The sequence below is a fragment of the Camelina sativa genome, chromosome 14, assembly GCF_000633955.1.
Source record: "Camelina sativa cultivar DH55 chromosome 14, Cs, whole genome shotgun sequence".
NCBI lineage: Eukaryota > Viridiplantae > Streptophyta > Magnoliopsida > Brassicales > Brassicaceae > Camelina > Camelina sativa.
In genome coordinates this window covers 12118518-12128274 of record NC_025698.1, presented here as the reverse complement: position 1 = coordinate 12128274, position 9757 = coordinate 12118518, and the positions used below count along the sequence as shown (strand labels likewise).

Here is a 9757-nt window from a genome sequence, read left to right as displayed (position 1 = left end):
TTTTAAAAAAAAAAAAAAAAAAAAAAAACTATTGAGAATGTGTGGTGGGTATCCCATTCGAACGCACCTGGCTGTTATTATTCTAATCATTAAACAAATACATGAAATAAACTCATCAAGACTTTACTCTTTTTTTTTCGTGTGATATTTTCTTCACTTGGAATTTGAGCCAAAGAAATATATAACCGAAAGTTATAAATCAATAACGTTATTAGCGGTTATTTGCATTATAATTTGGAGTTTTTGTATATACAATGTGAACGCCCCAATGATCACCGTTTAAGTTTTTTGTGTGTGTGTTTTTACCGTTCATCATTAATCAAAGCTTTACCATTATATAAAGGACTTACTTTTAACTAACACACACAAAATAACACACAACATAACACTGAAAATATGTGCTACAAATTATATTAACCAATTCGATGAAAACGACGTAGTTTAAGCAATAACTGGCTTTCCATCTTCGTCGTACACGCCCGCCGGTTACCAAAAAAAACTTGTAATCTCTCTCTCTCTCTCTCTCTCTGTCTGTGTTGTTCTGTTCAAAGCTTTTTTTTTTTTTGTTTTACTTCCAAATTGTGCTTTAAAGTTGGGAAACCCAAAGTCAAGATTTTTTTTTCCGATAAAGTTTTAATTCTTTCGTTGAATTTTCTTTCTATAATTCTTTCTTTCTTCTTCTTAGTGAACAGTTTTTGTTATTAATGGCTTACCCAAATTTGTGAGCTCTCTCTTCTTCTTATTTCATTCTCCAAAATTTGTGGTGTGTTTTCTAGGGTTTTTTTGGTGATCTGTGTGGAAGCAATGAAGAAGTCTAAACTCGAGAACTCTGTTTCACAGTCAAGATTCGGGCTTGTTCAGTTCTTGTTAGCTCTTCTTCTCTTTTACTTCCTCTGCATGAGCTTTGAGATCCCATTCATGTTTAGAACAACCGGCTCCGTCTCCAGTTCTGATGACGATGGTTCCTCTGACTCGTTGCCTAGACATATGGTTCTCGGTGGTGGTGGTAGTAGCAAGGAAGCAAATTTGGTTCTTGGAGAAGAAGAAGACCCACATCGACTTTTCAAGGATCCGGGTCGGGCGGGTCGAGTCCCGGAGCGGAGAATGCGAGAGTTTAAGCCCGTCTCTGATATTTTCGTCAACGAGAGCTCTTTCGACAATGGCGGATTCAGCGACGAGTTCTCAATCTTTCACAAGACGGCCAAGAACGCGATTTCGATGGGGAAGGCAATGTGGGACGGACTCGATTCGGGTTTGATCAAACCCGAAGAAGCTCCGGTTATGACCCGGATTGAGATATGTCCCGATAACGTTACGGTTACCGGGTCTGAGTTTGTGAACCGGAGCCGGATCTTGGTTTTGCCCTGTGGGTTAACGCTGGGTTCTCACATTACCGTTGTGGCGACGCCGCATTGGGCACACGTTGAGAAGAGTGGAGATAAGAAGGCTATGGTGACTCAGTTTATGATGGAGCTGCAAGGTTTGAAGGCTGTTGACGGTGAAGATCCGCCTCGGATTCTTCATTTTAACCCGAGGATTAAAGGTGATTGGAGTGGGAAGCCTGTGATTGAGCACAACACTTGCTACCGTATGCAATGGGGCTCAAGTCTACGCTGTGATGGTCGTGAATCTAGTGATGAAGACGAATCTGGTAACTTANAGATGAACTCGATAGAGCTTTTCTCACTAAGATGTCCGTTAAGCTACTTTCCGTGGGAGGCGACTTCAATATTGGCCTACTCTGCACATTTTTTTTTTTTTTTTTTTTTTAATTTATAATCTTGATGAGAATGATGAGAGCTTTGATTTTTTTGTGATAGTTGATGGAGAGGTGAAGTGTGAGAAGTGGAAGAGGGATGATGGTGGTGATGATTCTGATGAATCGAAGAAGACATGGTGGTTGAATAGGTTGATGGGTCGGAGGAAGAAGATGATGGCACATGATTGGCCATACCCTTTTGATGAAGGGAAGCTTTTTGTTCTTACACTTCGAGCTGGGATGGAAGGTTATCACATTAGTGTTAATGGGAGACATATCACGTCTTTCCCTTATAGAACCGTGAGTATAACTGATTAACAACCGCTCGATAATTTGTTGATGGAATGGTTTAATATTGACTGGTATGATAATGTCTTTTTTTGTCAGGGGTTTGTTCTTGAGGATGCAACTGGATTAGCAGTCAAGGGGAATATTGATGTGCATTCTGTATATGCTGCGTCGTTACCCTCTACAAATCCGAGTTTTGCACCGCAGAAGCATCTGGAGATGCAAAGCATATTGAAAGCTCCTTCGTTACCTGAAAAGCCTGTGGAGTTGTTTATCGGAATTCTCTCTGCTGGTAACCATTTTGCTGAGAGAATGGCTGTGAGGAAGTCGTGGATGCAGCAAAAGCTAGTCAGATCATCCAAAGTTGTTGCTCGGTTCTTTGTGGCATTGGTAAGCACAACTCTTGAAATACAGTCATTGCTTTAACTCCATTTTTGTTTATTCTGTCAATTCACCTTGCAGCATGCAAGAAAGGAAGTCAATGTGGATCTAAAGAAAGAAGCAGAGTACTTTGGTGATATTGTCATAGTACCATACATGGATCATTATGACCTTGTTGTGCTCAAGACGGTTGCCATCTGCGAGTATGGGGTAATTTCTTTGTTTCTGCTTCTTTTTTTGGTGTGTTCTCCTTACCTTTTATTACTTTTCTAACTATTCATCTGGGAAATAAATTGTAGGTTAACACAGTGGCGGCAAAGTATGTTATGAAATGTGATGATGATACATTTGTGCGAGTGGATGCAGTGATCCAGGAAGCAGAAAAGGTTAAGGGAAGAGAGAGCCTTTATATTGGAAACATTAATTTCTACCATAAGCCTCTGCGTACTGGGAAATGGGCTGTGACATTCGAGGTATAGATTTTGTAGCAAACCCAAAAACTCAACTGAGCTAAACAGGTAACAGGAAACATATGGTGTTTTGAAATTATGTTGATTTTTTCTTAATTGTGTTACCAGGAATGGCCAGAAGAGTATTATCCTCCATACGCAAATGGTCCGGGTTACATCTTGTCATACGATATAGCTAAGTTTATCGTTGATGATTTTGAACAGAAGAAATTAAGGGTAAGTTATCCTTTACGCATATGCAAGATTTTGAGGTGACCCCATCCAAGAAACATCAAAAACTGGTCTTGTACTTCTTGGGTTTTTTTTGCAGTTATTCAAGATGGAAGATGTGAGCATGGGAATGTGGGTGGAGAAGTTCAACAAGACTAGACCGGTGGCAGTGGTTCACAGCCTCAAGTTCTGCCAGTTTGGCTGCATTGAAGACTACTTCACTGCTCATTATCAGTCGCCTCGCCAGATGATTTGCATGTGGGATAAGCTGCAGCGACTCGGGAAGCCCCAATGCTGCAACATGAGATGACATAACATTGCTTTTTTGCCGGATTCTGGAATTTTTCGTTAGAAAGGAAATGAAGAAGCAGATGGGGAGATTATGGAGCTAACTGTTTAGATCTCTGTATATATAGAAACAATATATAATGTATCTATATATATATATAATATAATGAAGAGCTCTTGAAAATTTGACTGAAAAGTCAGATTGTTTTTGCAGTGTTTTCAAAATATATAATCCAACAGTACTGCAAGTAATCAGGGAAGAACGTAAATTCTCTTGTACTTTAAAGTACTCTGTGTTACGCTAATGAGACAAGCCAAGATGGTATGGTATCTTTAGAGTTTCCTTGATTAGCCTGGTTCTGAGGGAAAAGACAGTGGTCTGTAGTGTGCTATCAGCATATTAGTAAATTTTGGAAACTTGTGCTTATGAACCATATATAGAAGTTGTTAGTTGGTGATTGGAAATAAGCATATATGCCCCTCAGTAATATGCTGAATGCTAAATATTGTGTTGTTTAGTTGTTTATTGTTTAAACAATTCATACAACATTTAGTAATCACCTTACATATAAAACAATACATCACCTTGATCATATTTAATTGTTTATTGTTTCTCTTAGTAATTAAAATTATAAAGTACCTTTAGATCTTGTAGCATAACCCGCAAAATAATCTCCTATGGTGAAAATAAAGTTGAGGTTTCCTTAGTAGAGAGAGATGATATAGTAAAGAAACAAGTAAATTAGCAATGTGACAAAGCTGCTTCGGGCTGAGCCACTGAGGCAGAGTTTGAAGCCTTGTGAACAAGTTCAGGCCTATTTGATCAAGGTTTTGAATTTTAAATGAATATTAAGACTTAAGAGTGACTAAAGGTTGGGTCTGGATTTCTTTGACTGTGCGGCCGGCTGTGTTTACCTTTGGTCACTCAAAGCGGCAGTTTAAAGAGACCAAAAGGTAAAGCATAAACGGCTATGTTTTGGCTTATGCAACCTTAAGGCGGCAAAACCAATCTTGGATTTACTGAACAATTCTTGCTTAGCACCCTGTTCCGACCAGGGCCTAAGTATTTGCTGCAGAGGTCAATACTGAACTCTTGACTACGATAAAATACAAATATTAAAGCCATCGCTATTGGATAGTAACTTAGGTGCAGTAATAAAATATAAAATCAGCGTTCTAGACGACACCGCGTCACTGCCTTTGACTCTCACAATGCCACTAGCTGACGAGAATTACGACCCTTAATTCCTCTTTTCTCCCTAACTCAACTCTCTAATAAACACACACTCACCTGAATAGGTTTCAGATAAATAACAACTAGGAGAAAACATGGCACATAACGATACAGTGAAGCTGATAGGTTCTTGGTCAAGCCCTTTTGCCCTTAGAGCACGAGTGGCTTTACACTTGAAATCTGTCAAGTACGAGTACTTAGACGAACCTGATGTTATTAAGTTAAAAAGTGAACTCCTTATCAAGTCTAACCCCATCCACAAGAAAGTCCCTGTCCTCATCCATGGTGACGTCTCCATCTGTGAATCCCTCAACATCGTTCAGTACGTCGATGAAGCTTGGTCATCTGATCCTTCCATTCTTCCGTCTCAACCTTACGATCGCGCATCTGCTCGGTTCTGGGCTCAGTACGTCGACGACAAGGTAAACGAGTTTACACTCATTTCCATGGTCATGGATCTATGTTACACATGCTCTGTTTTGCTTGTTAAAGTTTGAAACTTTGGTTCTTGAAGTCAAACTAAATGCTTAGATCTTGATATTCGAATATAGATCTGAGTGTGGAGATTAGAAACAGAGAAGATATCAGATGTTAAGTCAACAACTCAAGATTTTTATGTTTTATGTGTTGTATGAAACAGTGTTTCGAGTCTCTAAATGCGGCGGCGGGAGCAAAAGACGAGGAAGGGAGAATGGCGGCGGCGGGAAAGCTGATGGAGTGTTTGGGGATACTAGAAGAGACGTTTCAGAAGAGCAGCAAAGGGTTAGGGTTCTTCGGAGGAGAAAACATAGGCTACCTCGACATTGCATGTGGGACACTTTTAGGTCCAATCTCCGTGATCGAGGTGTTTACCGGCGTCAAGTTTCTCCAAGAAGAGACAACACCCGGGTTGATGAAATGGACAGAGAGGTTCGGGTCCCACGAAGCTGTTAAGCCGTACATGGCAAGTGTCGATGAGTACGTCGCGTTCGCAAAGCTGAAGTTCAACATTCAGTGATGTGTAATGCTTCCAAAGTAAATGTGTGTGTGGGGGGGGAGGGAAGGGAATAAATAAATGAACGAGTGAATAAGATTTGTCTTCTTTGAAAGTTTCGTATGAAGTTCTCTGTGTATTTGCCTAATCATATATGCCACTTTGGATCTTTCTTTCTTCTATTCTACCGATGCAGATGCTCTCATGTGGTTAGTTGGCTTTTTTTTCTTTTTTCTTTTTTGGCTTAGTGCGTCATGAGACTATGATAATTATCTATTTAAGCATGTTTTTGTTTGTTCTTAGCTATGTATAAAAAACTTTGGCTTTAATTTGTTTATTTTACTAAATAACAAAATTGGACATTATCCAAAAGTAGAGAATATGCCAAAGTGAGACGTCACTCTTATAACAAAAGACACGAACTCGTGTTCACTTAAAATGATTAATGACAACTAATGACAACGACAAGGGAACTGCTGAAAAAGAAATCGCTGTCTATATTATCTGAAATCATCCTAAATCCAGAACAGAGACGGAAGTGTTCGTATATAGAAAAGCTGCGATTTTTGAGGTAGAAGACGAAGAAAGCTCTGTGACTCTTGAAATGGAGAAGAAAACACTTAGATGTGTTCGGTGGGGTTACGAAGTTAATACCTATTCTGATGATTGCATCCACGCAATTAACTCCTATTTTCAACAGGTTAAAATCTTTGATTATCGATTTGTTTACAGGGCTTAAGATACGAATTTGAGATTTTTTTTTTTCTCTGGTATCTAGGAAAAAGTATCAATTTTGATTCTTGTAGCGGATTTATGAATAGGGTTTGATCATTTTATGAGTCTTGACCCATTATGTAGCTCAATTTTGGGGGTTTCCAATTACTATCTTGTGGGTAGCTTCTGCTGTCTCTTAAAGTTTCCATCTTTGTAATTTATCTCAGTTCATTCTTGTTGTTGATCATGTTCTGTTGTTTATGAAGGTTCTTAGCTATGGGAGGAATAGGAAAGTGATTCTAGAAGCGCCAATCTACGATAAAGATTGTGTTTTGGGCAATATTTTAGCTGCTCATTACCTTTCCTCATCTGATCCTACCAGAGCTAATTCCTACGTTGAAGCTGCCACATCCAATCTCGTGAGTCTTATTATTTTCCACTGCCTTTGTAGTTCATATTCTACTTTGGTTTTTGGGGTAATATCTTGAAGTTTTAATACCTTTGTTTTTCAGGAACAATCTACACCTTATGAGAAAGCAGTTTTTGAGGCTGTTACTTATCTGATCTCTGCGGACAGGGATGATGACTTGGCTTTTGAAATGCACATCGAGGTTGGTTCTCAGATGTTATATCCTAGAGTCTAGTGTTATCTTTTTGAATTTGACACCAATACAACGATTCTGGTTTGGGATGTAAAAGTCCAGTGGCTGTGTGATTCCTATGAGACTTGTTGTAGTTAGATTGCTATGTCATTTATGAGTCACTTTTTTTCTAATCCAAATTGTTGGTTGCAGCTACTTAAAAGATTCCCAAAGGATTTGGCCTCTCTGAAGAGAGCACAGCTTTTATGTTTCTACATGGGTCAACCTGAACCCTTTTTGGGTCTTGTTCAGAAGGTAATCTAGTTCTAATTGAATTGATGTTCAGTAAATGATTCACCATCTATGGCTATTAATGTTGATTGTGTATCTGCTTGATATTGTAGGTTTTACCTGCGAATCAAGAAGAAAGTTACATACACGGTACGCTTGCGTTCCCATTGTTAGAACTTGGTCGAATGGAAGAAGCTGCTGCAGCTTCCAGAAAAGGCTATGAGATAAACAAAGAAGACGCCTGGGCACATCACTGTGTGAGTTTCTCTAACAATTTTGACATAACATAAAACACTTGCATCCTTTATTCTCAGTTTCCATTCAAAACTTATCACTCAGTAGTTCTTTACTGATAATATTTTTGTTATAGTTATGTCATGTTCTTCAACATGAATGTCGTTTTAAAGAAGCAGTGGAGTTCATGGAAGAACGCTCAGAGTCTTGGCCTCCTTGCTCATCTTTCTTGTATAGCATTTCTCACTTACTTGAAGGCCCTCTCATATTATCAAGCTCTTCTCTTATCATTTAGAATCCATAATAAATTTTATTTAAACATGGATCAAATTATTAGGTATACACACAATTGGTGGCATGTTGCTCTTTGTTACTTGGAAGGAGGGGCACCATTGAGTAAAGTAGAGGAGATTTATGATGATCACATCTGGAAAGAATTGGAGAAAGACGATGCCGTTCCTCCTGAAGTAATCCTCTTTTCGATTCAGAAAATTATGATTTTGCTTCCTTTATCTAGTATTCAAATGTCTGCAACTCTTTAGGTTTATCTCAATGCATTGGGCTTGTTGCTGCGTTTAGATGTAAGAGATGCTCTTGATGGTTTTGAAGACCGTCTCAAAGTTGTTGCAGTTCGTTTAACTGATCAGGTAAGCCATGCACTAGTGATACATCATCCCATGTCATTTGCAGTTCTAAGTTATCCAGTTCCATAGGTTTTTATTCCTCTACCACTTCCTTTAATATGTCAGGCAAACTGGTATTTGGAGTGGCACCTTGATATATTGATAGTTTGGGCATTAGCAAAGGTTGGAGAGACTTCAAGAGCTCATGAATTACTTGAGGGTCTGAAGTTCCGGTTAGTATGAATTTATTTTCTTCTACTATTTCCAACTGATACCGAATTTGTCATGCACCCTGTGTTCTTCTTGCAGATTATCAAAGATGAATAAGAAGAAACAACAAGTGATGCAGAAAGGGATTCAGGTTTGTTTGTTCCCCCTCTTTGAGCATCTTTTTCACTAAAACTACTCAATATCAGTTTTGTGTTCATATCAGCTCGGGGAAGCTGTGTATGAGTTCGCAAGGGGTAACTACAAAGAGGCTTTAGAACTACTCGGGTCAGAGTTTAACGTCCTTGGTTACAAGGTAAACTAAACCTCTGGCATCTAACTCATGAAATTTCTTGATCAAACACCTTTTGATGGTTCTTTTTAAAACTGTTTGATGATTAATAATAGATCGTCGGGGCATCAGATGAACAGATAGATGTTTTCAGTGAAATGTGGTGCCAGCTGCTGCTAAAGACAGGCCAATCCTCGACTGGTATGGCTTGTTTGTAGACTCAGTATAGTTGGATGTTCATCTTGTTTAGTATATATAACAGCAATAAAATCTATTGGCTCTGATGTATGCAGCGGAAGAAGTGATCAGAAAGAAGATAAAGGTCAGAGATGGTGTTCCCTTCATCTGGCGTTTGCTGGTATGATAATATATGCATTCAATTTTTTTTTATCATATGTAAACAATGGGTTTTGGGTTTTGCAATGAAAAAGTAATGTCGTTTGTGGTGGCAGGAGAAGAGTTACACCATGGAAGGCAATGCAGAGGCTAGGCGTGCAGGAGACAGAGCTAAGAAACTGGAATCCTCTTATTTCTAAACTCTTCTTTAAAAACCAAAATAATGACTTAATACAATATTGTACATGTTTTTTAATAAATATAAAAAGAGTAAAATCTTTTTTTTTTTTTTAACTCGTCTGTATATCTTTCTACATATTTTCTAAATTCCCATAACTGTCAAATTTTCCATATTTCTCCTTTACATGTATTAGTAACGCCTTTTTCACTAACCTAGCTTTTGCGTTTGTAGTACTCTATAACATTCGTCTCTGCTTCACAAATCAGAGAAGATACTTTGATAAAAAAATCTTGATGTCCGAAGAACCGGAGAAGAAGAAGATGGATATGGAGATGGAAAGGAAACTGAGGAACCAAGAGAAGGCTAAAGAAAAAGAGATGAAAAAAGCAGAAAGCTTTGGAGAAAGCAAAACTTAGCGAAGTTGTCAAGTCAGCAAAACCTAAAACAAAAATTGCAGAGAAGAAGATTGGCAAAGAAGATGAAGAAGAAGAGTTCTTAGATCCGGAAACTCCTATTGGCGAGAAGAAGAGGTTATCTTCACAGATGCCCAAAGAATACAATCCTTCTGCAGTGGAGAAATCGTAAGTTCTCTCTATAACCCTAATTATTCTCTTGATTTTATTTTGATTCACCAATTGTTAAAATCTCATCTCTGTTTGTTGTTTTTGTGTTCAGATGGTATGAATGGTGGGAGA

General features: G+C 38.5%; 3 protein-coding genes across 4 annotated transcripts; all 3 read left to right on the top strand.

Annotated features, from left to right (window-relative positions):
- LOC104741127 (hydroxyproline O-galactosyltransferase GALT4-like) lies at nt 401-3603 on the top strand. Its single transcript, XM_010461912.2, has 8 exons — nt 401-502; nt 777-1651; nt 1821-2059; nt 2147-2437; nt 2510-2638; nt 2728-2901; nt 3007-3114; nt 3209-3603. The coding sequence occupies exons 2-8, from the start codon at nt 805-807 to the stop codon at nt 3416-3418; spliced, it is 1998 nt and encodes a 665-aa protein (XP_010460214.1). The 5' UTR covers nt 401-502; nt 777-804; the 3' UTR covers nt 3419-3603.
- On the top strand, nt 4694-5778 carry LOC104741126 (glutathione S-transferase U13-like). The gene is made up of 2 exons (XM_010461910.2): nt 4694-5052; nt 5271-5778. Exons 1-2 carry the CDS (start codon nt 4726-4728, stop codon nt 5625-5627), a joined length of 684 nt encoding a protein of 227 aa, XP_010460212.1. The 5' UTR covers nt 4694-4725; the 3' UTR covers nt 5628-5778.
- LOC104741123 (tetratricopeptide repeat protein 38) lies at nt 6038-9500 on the top strand. Of its 2 annotated transcripts, none has more exons than XM_010461906.2 (14): nt 6038-6303; nt 6584-6736; nt 6830-6928; nt 7112-7213; nt 7303-7446; nt 7560-7654; nt 7761-7890; nt 7966-8070; nt 8173-8279; nt 8356-8407; nt 8480-8569; nt 8662-8746; nt 8839-8903; nt 8998-9500. In XM_010461906.2, the coding sequence occupies exons 1-14, from the start codon at nt 6208-6210 to the stop codon at nt 9079-9081; spliced, it is 1407 nt and encodes a 468-aa protein (XP_010460208.1). In that variant the 5' UTR covers nt 6038-6207; the 3' UTR covers nt 9082-9500. The 2 variants fall into 2 exon arrangements, with proteins under 2 accessions (XP_010460208.1, XP_010460209.1); XM_010461907.2 differs by lacking the exon at nt 6038-6303 and adding an exon at nt 6311-6492.